This window comes from Heliangelus exortis, chromosome 23 (genome assembly GCF_036169615.1).
Source record: "Heliangelus exortis chromosome 23, bHelExo1.hap1, whole genome shotgun sequence".
NCBI classification, from domain to species: Eukaryota; Metazoa; Chordata; class Aves; order Apodiformes; family Trochilidae; genus Heliangelus; species Heliangelus exortis.
In genome coordinates, this window is record NC_092444.1 from 7,127,094 (window position 1) to 7,146,093 (window position 19,000).

The following is a 19,000-nucleotide window of genomic DNA, read 5'->3' on the forward strand; positions in this document are numbered from 1 at the left end:
CAGATCACCCTTGCTTTGCTATGACCAATGCACCCAGGATTTCAGAAATAAGAACTGCTTCACTGAATGAAGTAAGAAACCCTCAGCAGAAGATGGCCCATGGAAAGCTTGGCCAGGATCAGTGTTTCAGGCTCTTCACCAGAGCTCTCAGTGTCCCAGGAACACCCTCCCCTCAGCTGGGCCACAGCAGGATTGTTACCAATCTTTTAAAATTACAAATAAAGCCTCTGTAAGGACAGAAATTATTCTGGATCAGTACAATGAAAACACAATAAACTGTGCTGGACTACAAGATTTTCTCAGGAATGGAAAGCTGTTGATTTTGGTAACCATGGATTTACACCCTAAGGCAAAGACAGGTGGCAAGCTTAAAATGTAGGAATGGTTCTTGGAGACTTGGGTTTCCTGTCTGAATTTACAAACAGTACCCCAGGAAAGGCTGTTTCTATTTGGGAAAAACCAAGACAGTTCTTCCTGAGGTGAGACCACCACGTGGTTCCAGCTGGGAGAGGAGATGCAGGGGGCAGATGCAGGAGGTGACTTTGCAGCCTCACCTGATGCAGACTGCGCTTGGCTTGCAAGGCAGCGTTCAGCTTCTCCTCCTGCTTCACTCTCATTTTCACAACTTCGTGGAGGAATTTCTCTTTGGCTTCTTTTGTATCCAGGCCACTGTCCAGGGCCTGCCTGAGGTGCTCCAGCTCAGCTTCCAAGCCACTGCTGTGAGAGTCAGAGTGTGCTGCAACCTCATATGAACTGCTGACTGTGACTGGGGCCTGCATCCCGGGAGAGCTCATGTCCTTGGCAGAGCTGGATGAAGTAAAGGATGGGGAGGAGAGGGAGGACAAGGAGGAGGTGACTGAAAAAGAAAAAAGTTGAAAATTAATTAAAAAAAATGTCACAAATGAATAGAACTCAAAATACACCGAGGAGACAATAGTCAATAAACCAGTCCTGTTTTGTTAGTATTCGATGACAAAAATGGAAGAAAGAAAATACTCAGTGCATACTTTGATACTGGAGATGTGATGAAAATGCAAAACTGACTGAGTGAAGAGACCAACTTCCACTGCCTCTGAGTTGTGAGCCTGCAATATTTGTAGGAGCAGTGTTTTTCTCCATGGGAGTGAGGGCAGGTGTGGATTCCCGAGGAAAGAACTAATACAAATAAACCAAAATAAAGGCAGATGTAACTGTCACTTACATTCTTCCCTGGTTTCTACTTCAATTTCAGCTTCTGATTCTTTATCCTCCTCAGGGGCAGTGACTGTGGCTGCAACAGGGGCTGCAGGCTCTGGGACAGCTGTGTTCTCTGCAGCAATTTTCCTCTTCCGTGGCTGCACAGTGGTGCTGAGGGGCTCACTGCTCCGGGACACCACGGTGGCACAGGGGGGGTTGCTGACAATTTTCTGTTGGGCTGGAGGTGCAAGTGCCACATTGGGGGCCACAGCATTCTCAAAGCTCTTGTAGGAGTAAAAACTGCAGAGAGGGAGGTGAAAGGAAGGAGAAAATAGTCATCATCTTGTCTTGAAAATGCTTCCCAATCCATGTGTCACATGGAAACTGCAGGACACACACTGGGAAGTTCCACTGGTTTTCACCAGCTAAGAATCTGCCTATATATTTGCTCAGTGCTTTGCACTCCTTTGAGCACAGAGATTTGTACAGCTCATCTCCCCCTGGCTCAGGAGGGATCCTACTCAAAGAGCCACTCCAGGAGCACCAAAGAGATGGGATCTGCCCAAGTCTAAAAACCACAATGCTGTTTCCCCATGATGCATTATTGTTGTACCTACTGTAATACCATAATACCAAACACTTAGAATTCTGAAAAAAACACAGCAAAGATTGTCTTTGCAGCTTCAATTCAGCCTCTGCAATACGAAGCATCTTCAGTCATAAACATCAACTTCTCCTCAGCCTGTTGAAGGATTTTTTCCTACACTTAAATCTCTCACAGGGATGCCAAGGCCACACTCTTACAGCAGTTTAGCCCTTCTCTCCCTGCAAGATCTGTTTAAAAGGAGGGGTATGCTGGTAGGCTTCCTTTTCCTTCTCCTTTTCCTTTTTCATCTCCTTCTCCTTTTTATTTTTTCTCTTCCTTTTTCCTTTTTTTTCCTTTTCTTTTTTTTTCTTTTTAATCAATCCCCACAGCTTCTAAGAAACTTGTTCACAAGGGCAGCAAAATTTCTTCTCCACAGCACTCCCTAAAAACACCTGACCACTTTAGTCAAACTTTCCACAAAGCTGTTACACTGAGGCAGAAATCTGGCACAAGGATTCTTCAGACCCACGAGTTCAGGTCTGGTGAAGGAATCCATCATTTCCCTGACACTCTCTGACTGCAACACCAGTGTTCCCACCACGTGTGCTCTGCCATCACCCCCAGGACCACAGAAAGGGAAGGGGGGGCCCCGTGCTGTCCCCCCAGGGTGCTGTGACCCAGAGGCAGCTGTGCTGGCGACAGGCTGCCCGGCCACTGTCCCCAAGCTGCTGCAGTCCCCAAGTGGCAGTTGCCTGGAAACTGCCAGCTGGTCCCTGACACCTGCCCCAGGACAGTAACTCAATCACCAGAGCAGCCTGAGAACTCCTGGTGACTGCAGCCCACACTGATCCCCAGTTCTCAGAAGCAGTCTTCATGTCAGGCTGTGATGGGACATCTCACCCAAGAAAACCTCGGGGAAGGCACAGACCTGCAGGGCTCTGCTCCCCTGCTGCAGATGCTGAATCAAGACTGAAGGACAGAACACAAACCCACCCGGTGCCCCCAGCCCTGCCCCCCGGGGGTCCCGTTCCTACCTGTCTCGGATGAGGGCAGGGAGGTGGGAGGAGAGCTCCTTCTCGTTGGCAGACACCGCCGGGGACCATGGCCGGAAGGCGGAGAGACGCTGCCGGGGGTGGACGCAGCCGATGCTCTGGGGGGAGGGCAAGGAAAGAGAAATCAACACAACCGTCCCGGCTGTAAATCACCAGGCAGTGCTGGTGAGGCCTTCCGGGACTCACCCTGAAGCTATCCTCCCCCTGGCCAGCTCCTACCTACCGAGTGGGCTCCCCTGGCAGAGGGAAGGGCTCTCCTCTAAGAGCTCACTCGGTTTTCATGTGCAGAAAGACTGCAAAAAGCTCCTGAGTCCTTCAGGACTCTTGTACCTCAAAGGCATAGGGGAATTCATTGTCATGATCAAGGTCAGTGAGCACTGGGGGATGGCAAAGAAACTGGGAGGACTGAATAGCTCAGTGTTTACCAGGAAAAGGGTAGAAATGTTATTAAGTTAGAAAGCCTGGGCAAGTTCTTTCTCTCATGGTTTCAGCAGAGGGATACTACATGCTAATTTGATCTCTTCTGATAACAAAATTCAGCAGTCACCTTGTTAGATGAACTGGATAAGGACCGTAACCAGCTGGACTGTTTTTCCTTCTCAGAAGAAGCTGGAGCTTGGGAAGCAGAGTCATCTATTTTGGGCTTCTTGGAAGCAGGAGGATCTGAAGGGACCTGAAACAACAACAGGCAGGAAAAATCAAAGATAATATCAATCATTTTGCAATCAGCTTAGAAGCACGTTATAAGGCAAAAGCAATTTTTGTATTTAGAAGAAAGGAACACTGAGATTTTCCCTGCCTTTTTAAACCTAAGAAGAAACAAAGGAGTGAGAACAAGGGACAGACACAAACTATGACATAATGCAGCTTCATTCCTTCCCTCAAAACACTGATAAAGTGGAGATGGTGCAGGAGTGATAGGCAGTAACATAAGTGAGACATTCACCCCACACTGCAGAGAACTATCTGCCTTTTATTATTTTTGTATGCAGAAAGGTAAGGTTTAATGTGGGTGCTGAACTGGAAAGATTATTTTAAAGGAGAACAGAACAGACTTTGTTATTCTGTTTGCAGTGGTTGTTATGAGGATGACTTCACTACCCCACAGCTGCAGTGGATTCTGGGGGTGCTGCCAAGAGCTGCTTTGCCTTTTCCACAAGTGGCTCAGCTTGGCCCATAAATCATCCTCAAGCATAAGAAAGCCCTTTGGCAAGCAAAACCCCTTTCCTTCAACACTGTGAAGGAATAAAATTCCTATAGTCCCAGCGTGGCTTGCAAAAATCTTGGTAACTACTGGTTTAACTGGTGCAGGGGGGATCCCAGCTGGAAGCCCTGCCAGCACAAACACCTCTGTGAGCAGGGAGGGAGAAGGTTCTGGACCTTAGGCTGCATCAGGACCAGAAATAATTAGAGAAACAGACCACCTCACCTTCTAGTCCTTCTTCTTTTTGCAATTCCTAACCTTCCCATTGCCCCATTCAGGCTGGTTCATATCTGCATTAATTTTTTGTCACCCTTACACCTTGCTGTGATTTTTGTGGCCAAATAAGTATTTCTCCAGGTGTGTCTGTCAAACACAGGCATGGCAACATTTGGAGAGCCTGAAATGTTTCAAAACCAGGTCTGTGTGCCAATGGCAGAAAGCACCTTCCTAGCCAGTGTCTTGTGTCCTGAAAATCTGCCCCTTTTGAGGCATCTGAAGTTGGGAACTCAGACACTGCTTCTCCAAATGATTGTTCACCCCTGAAAACTGGGATCTAAGTGACTTTACCTGAAGAGTACCTGAAAGCAGCTTGGCTAAAATGCACTTCTCCAGGCTCCCAGCTGACCTCCAGGCAAACCCATCAGCTCTGGGACCAGAGCAGTGACATCCCTTCTGCACACCTTCATCAGGAGGAAATTCCCAGCTGGTGTCCATGCCCATCCCAGTGCTGGGATGGAAGCAGGGCAGAAGGGTGGAACTACTGCCTGGGGAGGTCCTGGAGTTCCTCTGGCAGCACTCACCACCACTGCCTCTGCAGCCCAGGGTGCTCAGCAACAGCACCAAACCAAGTCTGGAGGTTTTAGTGAAACATTCCCTGGCACTCTGGAGCTCGGGGCAGCTTTCCATATGTAGCAGATGAAGAAGAATGACATGGGTGTGTATATGTGTAACCCCAAGTACAAAATTAGCCCCTGCCAGTGCCAAATGCCAGCTCCAGTGGATCTGCAGAGGATTCTTTGGGCACAGCTTGAGGTTTCCCTGGGGCTGGCCCTGGCAGCAGCTATGGCACAGTCCCTCCCCTAACCCACCTAAGCAAAGGCATTTCTAACTGCTTTCTGTAGCAAGCACAGGACAATGCACTGGAAAAGATTTGGTTTTGCTTTCAGAGATGCTGCCTGTGCAGAATTAGTGACAGCATTAGAAAGGTATTTGGCAAGTGACTCCTGATCCCAACCCTCTCCACTGGGGATGGTGAGCTGTGTGGGGAGGGGAACTCAGGGTGGAGGGTGGGGAGGAAGGGGGGCTTGGAATGGAAAAGGCAACAGGTGGCAAGAGTCAGCATGGAAACCCCTTCCCCCCCCCAGCATCCGTGCTCTGCTCTCTGCAGAACATTCTGTGCAGGCAGGGCTGGGGACCCAGCACCCTCTGACACCCACCCAGAGTGGGTCAGCACCACGGGGCACACCAAAACCCAGTGGGTTTGGGTACAGAAGAGCAAGTGCCAGCTTTTAGAAAGGTTCCCAGGGAGATAGCTCAATAAAAGAAGAGAATGTAAAGAAATGTCTCCACCTTTCTCCACTGTCCCCCTTCTTTCCCCTTTAAGGCAAAGCTGACACCACTGCTCAGGAGGGCTCTGAGCACAACCAGCTCTGGGGGACCTGGGAAGGGATGCAGGAAATGCTGCCAGGACCAGGAGCTGCTGCTAGGAAAACAAACCAGCAAACAAGGGGTGTGCATGGGGGAACCACAGCTCTGCCCTCCCCACTGATGGGATGGGGTGATAAAAGGAGGAGAGAAAAGCAGGTGCTAAGTGGGGGGTGTGGATTCTTCTGCCTGCAGGTCAGCACAGGGCTCCTCAGTGTTATTCCCCAGGAGCAGTGCTGGCTGCAGGGCTAAAGCCCTGGGGTGCAGGCTCTGGGCAGCCTCCTGGCACTCAGAGACACAGAAGTAAATCTGCTCCCCACTCCAGGAAGGTTCTTAGGGAACAAGACAAGATACTGAAGAGAAAATCTTCTCATGACTCACCCATTACATCCCACTCTAGGACAGATTCCAGGCAACAACATACCCCACTCTGACACTTCCAACCCAGCCCCAGCAGCCAGCAGCCCTTGGGATTGGCTCAAACCTGGATGATTGGATTTCATTTTATCTCTCTGCCAACTAACAAAACATACAAACTTGCAACAGAAATGCTGAAAACCTGATAAAACTCCTTTGCCATGTTCATAAACGACTTACACAAAACTTGAACCCAAACCCTAGAGGACCAAAATAAATATTTCCTTATTTCCTATTCAGTTTGTTTGTTTGTTTTAATTGCAGGCAACTTAATAACTTGTTGTCAAATGGGCTTTGAGCTGGGCAAAGGGATTTGTTAATCCAAATCTCCAACCCACAGATGTAAGAAACCTCGTGATACCAAGCAGGTCCAGGAAAGGTACAAGAAACATTCACTTAAGCTTTTGGGCTGTTTTTTTCTGAAGCAATTGATTTTTTTGAGGGAAAACAGATACAGCAAGATTGATCATGTTACTGAAAAAAAAAATAGAAAAAATTTAAAAAGCACATTCCAAGGAGAACTTTGGGCAAGTGAACTTTCATGTCAGCCATTTTAAGGCAAACTGAAATTCAGCAGCCCAATCTGGCCTCTGGCCAGCCAGGGCCACAGTTGACATGTCTGATCAAATTTTCTACTTCAATTAAATTTCACAGTAATAAGCCATGAGATGAGGAGGAAGAATTTTTGCCCCTCTACTTCTCAAAAAGACAAACCCTCCCCAGAGCTCAGCAGGATGAGCAGAACCAGCAGCACCAGCCCAGCATCACACCTGAATGTTACTTTTCCTTGCAACATAATATGGAAAAATCAGCTCAGAAAAAACTCTGAAATGTTAAGTTTGGGAGTGCTCACTGATGGGATGGAAACTCCTGCTTTTCTGCTCTGCAGTGTGCAGTGCCAGCCTGGGGCTGCAGTGCCTTCACTGTGCTGGGGGCTATGAGCCCCCCCTGCCTGGAAGCCCAAGGGGTGCAGGGACAGAGCTTGGGCAGACACTGGGATGGGTCTGGGGAATCTGTGCCTGGGCTCAGGCTGCTCCTTTTAACAAGGGATTGGAAATGCAGACACCAAAGCAGCAGGGCTCATGGCACTGTGGTATCTTTAGAAATGAAAGATTTAATGTCCCCCACAACTATCCCAACACACAGGAATCTGTATGTCAGTCTCTTTGAATGAACTGGGGAAATACTGGGAGGCTTAAGAATTCACTTTCATATTCCTGTGTCAGGTGTAAATCAGAAAGGTCTAGCAGCCAGCAAAGCCTCTGCAGCCAGAGCAGGCAAAACAACAAAACCTGGTGTGAATCTCTGGAGAGCAAGGCAGCACCCTGCTGAAGCTGGGAGCCCCTGCACAGAGCTGAGTTCAGTTACCCATCAGCCAGGGTGGAGCTTCCTGTCCCAGCTGATGCTCTGGCTGGGTGTGAAAATTCAGCCGCTTTCTCATTAGGGGCAGAAACCACAAGCCCAGACGCCGGTCTGATACCACCAGGGAGCAACCCCAGAGAGAGAGGGCTTGGGTTCAAGATGTGTCAGACACCAGAAGATAAAAATACACTGAGAGAGCTGAAAGCTGATAGCCACTGTGCTTCACCACCCATCAAATGCCTGTGTTGGTGTGCAGGCTAAAGCTGCACCGTGAGCTCCACTGGTCTGTACTGGGGAGCAGGGTCTGCCCCCCACCTCCCTCAGCCTTGGATTAGAAATGAGCTGGTGGTTATTTTGCTACATTTCTTCTGTTAAAAGTTACCATCTGGCCACCTCAGATTCCAAGGGAATCTGGAATTCAGGCAAACAGCTAAACCAGAACTGTCCTCAGAGGGTGGTGAAGGCACAGGAGGTTGTTGGCCATGAGCACATCTGCAGAGCTGGCCACGGAGAGTCAGAGATCATCCCGACTCCTGTGGTTTGCTCCCTAGGTCAATCAGCTAGGAAGGGTGATTTTGTAGAGGACACAGGTAGGAGTTCAGTCAACAATCCTTGTCACCCTCCTGAGGTGCTCCTCAGTGTCAGAATCCAGGCAGGACAAGTGGCATTTTCAAAAGCTCACAAACTGTATCAGAGCAAAACCACTCTGAAAGCCAGGAGGACTCGTGCTACTGAGGTGCTCCTTTTAAACTCCAGGTTTTGCCAAGTTTATTTCACCAACACAAGCTTGTTCTCAAGAATAAACTCATCCAATAGCCAAAAAACTCCTATACACAGTAAGATGGATTAAAACTACCTCTCCAGGCAAGTGTACTGCATTCAGTTCTGGCATCTGCAAGTGAAGCGTGTGAGAATGCTGCTGGGGCTTCTTATTTGATTTGGCAACTGAGCTGTTAACCATCCCTGGGCAAAAGCTTCTCATGCTTTATCAACATTTCCTTGAAGAGAAGACACTACAAAAAGTGAAATGTTGGGAGCAGAAGAGTGCAGAGCTGCTTACTCATTACCTGCACAACTATTCAGTAAAGTATGAGAAGCTCTGAAAGCATCTTCCTAGAGGACTGATGGAAAGCAGACCCAAGCAGCTACTCCACAGGCAATGCCTGGTAGCTCCTGTGACCATGGATCAGTTACCTAAACTCAGCTGACCTGGGGCTATAAAGTGGGTGCTATTACTTACCCATTTGTAAAGGGTGCTATGGGGTTTATCTTCTGCTTTTACCTGGAAGAAAAGGATGCAAAGTCTTATTTCAAACAGAATGAAGTCCTGGCACAGTGTGGTAACTCTTCCTTCTTGTACCTCTCAGAGCCTTAGGGGTGGTTCAGGCTCCTGCTGGTGCTGCCCAGCAGCATTTCAGAAGTGGCATTTCAGAGGAAATGTCCCTGTCCCAGCAATGAGTATTCAGAGCTACTGTGGAGGTTACTGAGACCACAAATCCTCAACTTGGGAACTGAACTCAGAATTCTCCACATGGAGCTTTTCTGAACCAGAGGCCTGAGTCAGCCCCAGAACAGGCTGAACCACATGAGTGGAGTGTGCTCTGTGCTTCTCTGGTTGCCTTCTATCAGATTCTAGTTAAAAATCAAACTGAAAAAATAAGTACAAAATGAGAAGTATCTTAAATATGGGAAAAAGGGCCCTTTGTCTGCAGCCTTTAAGCCCTCAGAAGCTCACCAGCCCATGGATAGGAGACTTGCTTCCTAAAGCCTCTTTGTGACGTGGTCCAGAAATGATTAATAAGGAATTAGAGGTCTTTATAGGGACTGCACTTTCATGTGGATTAAAAAAAATAAATATATTCAGCTAGAGATTGAAAGCTATGAAGGGTTGTCTCGATAATAAAAAAAGCTAAAAATAATGCTGTTCTGTGGAGCTGTAAGAAGATTTACTGCTTGTCTACTGTATATACTTAAAAGAGAAAAAAAAAAACCTACCACACTGCAGTGGCAGTTCTAGGGAGTGTATGTAGCATTTGTTTTCTTTTTCTTTTTTTTTACAATTTTGGTTTCATTGGGCAGAAGTCCAGACTTTCCATCTTCCCATTTTTCACTGCTCTGGTGGGAGCATAAGTACTTGTTTTACCCTGTCATTTTGGGATGTGTGATTATGGGAAGTATTTGCTTTCTATTCTTGCCTTCACACAGCACACATGCTGGCTGCCAGTGTGTCCCCCAGGTCTGACCTGTGGGGAATCTTCACAAACCAGAGCTGAGAGTGCTTGGGAGAGTGGCTGCTGTGCACAAGCATAAAAAGGAGTTGTGAAAAAAAACCCCAACAAATGCCTCAGTGGAACTACCCTGCTCTCCTTCCCTACTGATGAGCCCACAAGGGCTTGGTCTCCTCCCCAGAGGGGATCTTCTGCTGTGCAGAGGTCTGGCTGGACTGAGAGCAATGTCCACACAGACAGACTCAAGGGATGCTCCATGGAGATGGGATGTCTCAGGCATGTGGCAATACAGAAAGCTCAGCTTAAAAAAGTGGGAACTGAAGTTTTTCTCACAGCCATGCAAAAATCTTTAGTTTCTACTGAATCACATTGAAAACTTACGAAGAGAAGAAGTGAAGAGGGACTGGACTATTTTACTTCAGACACTATCTCTGTTTAAGCAAATTGCTACAGAGCACCCTTTGATGAATTCATTTTGTAAGGCAAATTTAAATTATTTTCTAGAACACTCTACACAGCCCCTGGCATGAAGTCATCACTCCTTTTCAAAGCTTCTGGGCTGGCATAAAAGAAAGAAAAAAAGTTTTATTTCCTGTCTCAACATTTCTTTCCTTTTATTCAGGGCAGATGACATCTGATGACTGCACTTCTCCTAAGGACTGAGCCTCAACCAACTCAACTTGGTGTGTAATTTCTGATCTCTACAATTCTTTTATTTTAGTGCCTGTAAATCTATCATATAAAATTACTCTTTGATAAAGATCTGATCCTATAGATCCTTAAAACTCTCCAAATCTTTTACAAACATTGAATTTTTAGTAGCCATCCTTCCAGACTCAAGATTCTATAAATCTTTAGTAGTCACTCAACAAAATCAGCATTTCCTCTTCAATGTGATTCTGCCTCTCTGGTTCTTATAGCTGAAATCCCTCTGCTATGGGCAAGCAGACAAAGCCCCAAATCATCACAGTGCTACACAGATGGGAAAACTGAAATAAGTCACCCAGAGCCAGAAGCAAAGCAAGAGCCATGTATGAGTGTGGCTGTCAGCTACTTCAGTGTCACTGTTAAAGCCTTCAAGTAAGGTACCCCCTGACTTCTTACATTTATTTAAAAAAAAAAAAAACACACCTAAAAAGATAGCTGAGTATTTGTTAGGCTGTGTACTTGGGCTCTGGCTCTTGGCTGATGCAACTGGAAGCCTCTTTTCCACTGGCAAAGAAGCTGTTTTGCCCTGCCAGTGGAAACTCAAAGCTACAGCTTGAAAAGAATCCCTTGCCCTGTGGTTTAAAACAAAACAAAAAAAGTTCAGCTCACTCTTCCCACTGGCTGAGCAGAGCCAGGGATGGAGAGTGGTCTAAAGGAGGTCAGGGGGGCTGAGGAGCAGGAACTGCTCCTTTTCCTGGGGGGGGTTTGCTGGCAGCAGCTGCTTGGGAAGGGGACAGGGAGGGTGAGGGGAGCAAAGGGAGCAGACACAGGAGCTGGCACCCACACACCTGGATGTCTCTGGGGAACAGGGAACAGCTCTGGCACTTGGAAGGAGCTGAGGGCTCAGCTCCTGTGGTAGCTGGAGCTGAGGGCAGTGATGCCATCAGGTTCACCAAGGAGAATCTGAACAGAGCTGCCTTGCCCAGTCTCTGCTGACCTGGTTCTGGGGTCATGGTTCTGCTGATTAAAAAGCTGCTTGCAGACAAAGTTTTCTCCTCTTATTTTCTTCGAAATGAAACCAGACCCTTTTGCTGCAGTTGCACTTAAGTTCCAGCTTCAAACTCTCTCCAAGGCATCAGTTCCTGTTCTGTGGGGAGCCATGGATCTCATCAGAGTTCCAGATGTCACACAAAGGACAGGTATTTCCCTGTGCTACCCACCAGGATCAGCTCTCACCAGCCACGCTGTTCTTCCCCAGGTACCCACAGCTGCATCAGGAACCTCAGCAAGCAGACAGCTCATGAAGCCAGGGAAGGGGAGAGGAGGCTCTAAACTGATGGAACTTTAGGTGCCCTTTAGTCTGTCCTGCAGTACCTGAGCAGGCTCCAAACTCTCCTGACTGGGGTTCTCCTCTTGTGCCTGCAGAGCTCCCCAGGGCACAGAATCTGCCCCTGATCCAACACGGTGATGCAACTAAAAAGCCACCAGCACCCTGTCTTTTCTTTAATTACAAGGACAGGGATTTGTTACCAGAGATCTTTTTACTCTTGAGAACTTCTTCCCCTGGGGTTCACCTGATTTGCACCTCTCACTGTGCCAGCTTTCCCAAGCCCAAGCCTCACTCCCAGGCTCCAGGACAGCTGAGCTGAGACACTGATTTAGCATTGCAGTTACCAAGTCCCATCCTGCTTGAGTCTTCCCAGCACAGCTATGACAACACACTTGGTATCTCCAAGACATTTAATTAAGCAGTGAAAGTATCCTGGCCATACACTGATGGGGGATTAATAGCTGCAAATCCTATTAAGGGTAAAAGCCAGTGCAGTAGAAAACTCCTGGTGCTAGGGAATACACTGGTGCAAGGCCTCATTTATCTCTCCCATTCCTGGGGAATCTGCCACCCTGAGTCTTCTTATCAGAAGATGACCACGTGTTTGACTGAAGAAGAAGAGCAGTAACCATAGAGTTAAGGATATTTTGGGTGCCAACAGCTTTAAGTAGGATACTGAGCAAATTTAATATCATTAGAACTTGTTTTTTCTTCCTAACTTTTTCAGTCAAGGCAGGCCATTTCTGTAAGAACACAGTTTTTGAGGAGTGACTTCTCACCTCCATATATAGAAGACATGAAAAACCTAAATTCTTTGCTTACAAAATGTTTTGAAAGCTACAGACAGGCAGATGCTTCCTTAAGCACCCGACAACTAACGTGCTCTACAATTCTAAGAAAGCCACAAGAAGCTCATCTACTTTAAGTAACAGTTATTACTTCTGAAACCTCCCCAGAGCTCCCAGGATAAAGGCAGACAACCAATTACAGTCTCAGACTTCCAAAGCTCCTTTTGCTCCCTTTAGAAATAAGCATCACATGCTCTCTCCAGCAGATGCTGAGTTAAGGGGGGTGGGAGGAGGGAGGAGGGGAATGCAGGAGAGCAGAAGGCCCATTAGTTTACTTTTTCCTGCAATCCCACGCAGCAAACCAGTCCTCCTCTACCAGGAAGGGTTGGCCTTGGAAGAACTTGGCATGTTCAGGCAAGTGACTGGTCCAAATAGAACTTATTTTAGCCATTTGCCACGCAGGAGTGACACGCTGAGGAAAGGACTTTGGTCCCTCAGCAGGGTGAGGAACTGAGAATGGAGAAACATTTGCAACAGTTACAAAAAAGTTAAAATAATTGAGCCACATATTACCTGGCTGGGACCATCAACATGAAGCTCTTACAAATTGTCTCCTTCACTGTACAGAATGCTGACAAAAAGCCCACCTGATTTGTCTTTTTTTCAACAGAAACTCACCTTTCACAACAGGTAAGAGATCTAAGAGGACATGCCCAGAAAAACACAGGTGAATGTGAGGGGTACACAACAGACATCAAATGCCATCAACTAACATCAAATGAAGCAGCAAAAGGTGAAGTTGGAGGGGAAAATGGGAGTGGGATGGACAGGAGGGGCAAGTCTGGGGGACACAAAGACTTTCAGCTCCTCTACAACTTGACAGATTTTAAGCCTTTAGGGGGAGAGTCCAGCACTATTAATAGGAGAGGAGCTTAGGGAGGTTTGGCTATATACAGCCCATACCTCCCAGCATCATCCCTGCTGCCAGCCAGACCCCCAGGGGTGTCAGAATGGGAACAGCACCCAGAAGGGCCAAGCCAAGCCCCACAACCAGACTGGACTCAGCTGAGGAAGCCCCTGGAGGTATTTGCTGGCCCAAATTCATCCTTCAGACATGACAAAGCACTCCAACTTCTGTTTACATCTACTCCAAGTTAATAGGCTTAAAACACAGCTTTAACTGTTGGTACTTAGATGAAGGGCAGAACTGAGGCCTGGTTGGTGTCTGGATAATGAGCTGTGTCTGTCATGCCCAAATAATAACCATGAACACCCACTGGGCATGCCAGGCACTGCTTTTTTGCTCCCACTTCTCACTCTCCTGTTACAATGCCAGTCCTATTCCACATCCCCATTCTGTGTGTAACGTGCCTGACCCCTATAAAGACGGTCAAATAAATATCTGGTGATCTCACAAGTATGAAAATAGGCTTGTTTGAAAGAAAAAGTATATCTTCAGGGGGTTTGGCAGTAACTTTCAATTATTTTTAATTGCCTGGAAAATTAAAGTAAGAAAATAGTGTGGTATAAATGTTAGGGCACATTATTAAGCTGTTTTCATAATATCTGAGCCATAAGCTTAATGGACAAAAAGTTTTTTTTAAGCCATGGTCATCTGTTCAATATGAATGGACTGTCTGTTCCCATACTTCCTCTAGGGGTAACTGAACTGCAATATTCTGTGATAGAAACCAGATTCAGTTTGACCTGGTAGGCAATGAGAACTCCACAGAACCTGCAAAATTTGGGCTTAATTACAAACCACCACGGAGCCTGGACTGCAGCCTGAGATCAGAAAAACAAAGAAAGGAGTTGAGAGAAAGTTTGGAACTATAAGCACCAACTTCCCTTCCCCCACTTCCCTCCTTTTAGACCATGGGGTTGATTTTTTTTCTTCTTATTGTCAACACAACTGACTCACAAAAAGCAAAGTAAGCAAGAGTTCCAAGGTAACAGTCTAAGATTGCCTTTCTTTTGGTGGCACTATGCTGTCACACCACTGACACTGCACCAAACCCATCACAGGATCAACACAGAACTGAAATCCAGCCCTGCTATTGCCATGACTTCAAAGCCTCTTATTTTTTTTATTTTCTCTGAACCAGTTGTGAGTTAACTTTTCTAATGAAGCCTCTAATGGAAACACACAAGTACTGTATGATAAAAACCATCATGAGCAGCCTGGCCAAAAGGAAGCAAAGCCTCCCCCAAGCAGAGGTTTGTGGCCTTCCAGATGCTGGCCAGAGGAGAATGGTGCTGTATTTTTGCCAAAGTTGTGGTGCAAATGAGCAATAAATGCCTGACCCAAAAGTCTTGGGTCAAGGAAAAGACTGAATCAGGCTCTCACTGCATGAGAGCAAACCCTGTGACATCAGTGGGGCAGAAGGAGGATCAGAGCTGTGTGCAGGTAACTGCTCAGTCACAGACAGCTCCACAGGGTCTGTGCCTCAGGGCTGGGTTCAGACATCTTGTATGCAGCAAACTGAGCAAAAAAATCAAGGAAAGAGGTGGTGTGTAACCACCCAGAACAGGAAATGTTAGAAATTCTGCAGGCAACCCCCTTTGCAGTCACCTAAGCCTTTATTAAAGTGTATAAAATAATTCTGTGGGAGAGAAGTTTAGAATTTCAACTTCTGCTGCTGGAGTGGAAGGAAGGAGCTGCAAGAAACCAGGGAAATAATGCCAGGCTCAGCTGCTCAGGGCAGCAGCTGTCCTAAAATCCTCATTGGAGGGAACCAGCCAGGAGGTCATGGAAGTCATGATTATTTGGTATGAAGAGGGGAAACAATAGGTTGGGGCCCTCTGTCTTCTTGCCTTTCTTATGTCTTTTGTTAGCTGGTGCCTTCCCAGAATAGCTGCCTGGCTGTAAACTGGGCAGATCTGGGTTCCTAACATAAAGATACAGCCTAACTGGTCTGGAGTAGCAGAGCTGATGTCAGAGTGTAACCAAGGAGTTCACTGCAACACGAGGCTGCCTCAGAATCCAGGTGAAGCCCCAGGCACTGACCTGTCCTGTGGTTGAGTGGTTGGAGCCAAAGACTCACATATCCTGACTCCTACTTCATGTGAGTTTGGAGAGAACCAAGTCTTACTTTTCACTCTAAATGAAACTGTTGTAGTTCTGCTGACTAAAAAAAAAAAAAAAAAAAAAAAAAAAAAAAAGTGCAGTAACTTTAATTTAGGATTAGCAGTCTGTGGTAGACATCCCTTGTCTGGAGCAGTAAGAACAAACAGACCCTTCTGAAAGCAACACTGCAAGTAGCATTAGGGTGAATCTGAGATCAGAGAAAAAACATTTCTTCTTACAAATAGGTGGGGGCTTCCCACCTTTTTTCACCCCCCTTCCATGCAGCTTTAACACTGATCTACAGATGAAGGATTTTTATCGGGTGCCATCAGAGCTGTTTAGTGGGATACTTCTTGTACTGTAATCTTGGTAACGAAAGGAAGATGTGTGGATTTGAATAATGCCTTGACAGGAGACTGAGTGTAATAAGAAGGCAGAAAGATTAAAAGATTAGGAATTCATTTGATCCCCAACTTCCAGGAAAAGCTGGGTAACTCCTCCCCTTTCTCCATCCTACACACCTGATTCCTGACATTGTAGTGAGACTGAAAGCACAAGAATCAAACCCAACAAAAGCCAACAAAATCCAGAAGCTTTCATTTAATGTTTGGGACAGGTTTAATCTGTTTGTGCAGGAGATGAAGCCACAGCCCAGTCGGGTGATTTTCATTTTGGATATCCCCCATCAGCAGACCTGAAATACCCTGTTGTGAAGCAGTGCTGTGTGATTTACATCACCACCACACACAGTTTGTGAAAGCTAAGGCTTTTATTTTTTTTCTTCTAATGGTATTTGGCTTGGCTTGGTTTTCTGAACTGCTGTTGCTCTCAGGTTCAACAGGAGACATGTTTCTCTAAGCTGATTTCTCTGTGGCTGAGGATTTAATCAGATCAAAGTAGCGATTAAAACGTGGACTATAACCACAATCCTTAAAGGGATAGCTGCAACATTAAGCTCTCCCCCCTCCCCTCTAAAATCAGAAGTGAAGCAGTATCTATCTCTGGCAAACATACACTTTTGAAATATCTTGAGAATTTGCTACCTTCTGGGTCACCTTTCCTCTAGCTCGGGTGCAAAGCTATTGGTAAGTACCAAGAAAGCAGGATATGCAAACCAACCAAGGGCTGCACTTAATGTGAATACATTAACACCAGCAAGACATCCCTGAAGGTGGATTTTCTGACACTCACTTTACTCCAACACATGCACTGTAAATTTCCAGCACAGCTACCTCAGACCCTGTCAGTGCTCTTGACATTCTTCCCTACAGCTTTCTGCTTGCTACTTTGGAGGTCTGTGGTTCTTTTCATCCACCCCAAGACAGCACGATAGCATGTTCAGAGTGGTGAGAAAAAGGAGTATAAAAAATGTAAATGGAGCAGCATTTCCACAGCTCTACACAGAAAGAACCAACCAGGAAGGCCAGAACCACTTTTTTAGTGACAAATAATTTCAGACATTAAGCCTGATTTTACAGCAGCTTCCCAGATGACCTGTATGGAGAGCCAACATATCCTGTGCCACCAAACCCATCAGCCCTGCTCCCACCTTCACAGCACACACCAGAAATGGGCCAGGTGTCTGCAGCAGGCACTGGCAGAGCTGAGGATGAAGGCTGCTGGATGCTGGCTCCTCAGCACCTTCCCTGCCCATGGGAAATCACTGGCAGGTTGGACAGGGCTTATTTTCAAAGATGTGGAACAGGAACAGCTTCTCCTGGACTTCCTGGAAGCTCTGTATCAGGAGTACCAAGGGGTATTTTCAGTTAGTGGAGAAGAGCCTGTTCCACTGGAAGTCAATGTTTACTTGGTTTATTTTTTATTTACTTGGCACTTTAGTCCTCTGCTCACTTCCATCACTGTGACACCTTTGAGATACCAACTCCTTGGTATGTGGGATAGCATCTTCTTCCAAGCTATTCTTGACACTCCACTCCTACTCCACTTCTATTCATTTAACCATTTTAAAGCTGATTTGGGTCATGACTAACAGGATTAGATACCCAAATCATGTGCTGTTTGCAGCAGTCATTATAGAGCCAAGAGGACTGGTGTGGAATGCAAGTCGGGGCAGCTTTCAGGTGGGTGGGAAAGCATTCATGTTCACGTGTTCTTTCTTCCTCTTTTTAATTATACTGAATATTAAAGCTGGACAAATACCCCACAAAAGAAAAGCCAAACCAAACCAACCCTCAACTTCACTCTTTTCTGGATGATTTCTTTACTTTGCATGTTATCCTAAAAGCAAAATCCCTAGGCAAGGGGTGATGAAATGGCCTTCAAGCACTGCTAGGAGTGGGTAGGGACACTGAATGAATAAATGCCAATAGCCTCACTGGAAGGTTCACTGAATAAAAGCAGGTAAACCTTTTTTAACTCTGGGGTCACAGACCTTGGGGTCACAGACCTAGGTTTTGTACAAAATTCACTGGTTCCAGCCACTTTCATCTCATCCTAGCTGATGGGAAGAGCACGTGCCCTTCTCGTGGGTAGTTCCAATAACCATTTCTTGTGTTCACAGAAAAAAATACTCTCACTAAACTACATCAGTGTAAACAGTATCAGGATTTCTAAAGGAGTCTGAGATTTTCAAATAAAGGCACTACAGAAACGAGACTAATGTTTTCATAGAAAACAAAACCTAAGGAATCTAATTTTCCTAATTCTTTAATAGGGTTAAGCACCACTAATTCCAACTGGGAAACAATTCAAGATGGAACTCTGAGTTTTATCTTCTACATGTTGAGCATTCAGTTTTTAAACTCCTTCCTGCAACTTCCCAAGAGTTGCAGAAAACTACTGCAGGAAATAGTTGTGGAAATTCCCAGCAACTCCAAATGTCTCAGTTTATCAATCTGAATAAGAGCATGCAATTTAATTAAAGAGATTTCAGTTCAGAACATGGACAGCAGTTCCACAGAGAGAAATAAGTACATGTCTAAAAATCCTCAAAGATCTGGTAGAAACCCTCTGGAGGACCGATCCCTGTTTAAAGGACAGTGTTGAAGTATTTTTATTCCCAGCCGTTCATGTCAGCTGACCAAGATTTGTTCACATTTTAGACAACACTTCCATGTCTCTTGCATAAGTCAAAGTTATTTTTGTGGTATTTTCTCCTCCATTTGAAACAATGAGGCTAAGGAATTATTTTAATGAATGGCTGCCTTTTCATGACTACATTTTTCAGTAGGACAAAACCAATTTTCTGGTTCAGAACCACAGAGAGCCCAAAGTACATTTCCCCCAGTAACAGAGAGAGCCTTGGGGGGAGGAAGCAGACAGTGAAAGGCTGTTCCTCCATCCTACCTGTAAATGTCTGCAACTGCACCCAAAATGCAGAATGGGAATAAACTCAGTTCCTCATGCAGAGGTGGTTTAGGCATCATCTACCAGTCACAGAGCTGGGAAGGTTTTTACCACCCAGCTGCATGCCTGAAGCCTTTTACCTGCTGGAGCTGAGATGTCAGCCAGGCTGATGGGTTTCTCTGCAGCATCCAG

At 46.2% G+C, this 19,000-nt stretch overlaps 1 protein-coding gene across 2 annotated transcripts in view; it reads right to left on the minus strand.

Annotated features, from left to right (window-relative positions):
• Positions 1–19,000, minus strand: part of SKI (SKI proto-oncogene) — a 103,036-nt gene that overhangs the window by 12,309 nt on the left and 71,727 nt on the right. The window contains exons 3-7 of one of the 2 annotated variants that reach the window (XM_071767010.1): positions 8,682–8,723; positions 3,362–3,487; positions 2,797–2,912; positions 1,202–1,476; positions 555–856 (exon numbers count right to left, since the gene is read on the minus strand). In XM_071767010.1, coding sequence (XP_071623111.1) covers positions 555–856; positions 1,202–1,476; positions 2,797–2,912; positions 3,362–3,487; positions 8,682–8,723 — 861 coding nt within the window. The remainder of the gene's footprint in view (positions 1–554; positions 857–1,201; positions 1,477–2,796; positions 2,913–3,361; positions 3,488–8,681; positions 8,724–19,000) is intronic. The other variant, XM_071767011.1, reaches the window with a different exon arrangement.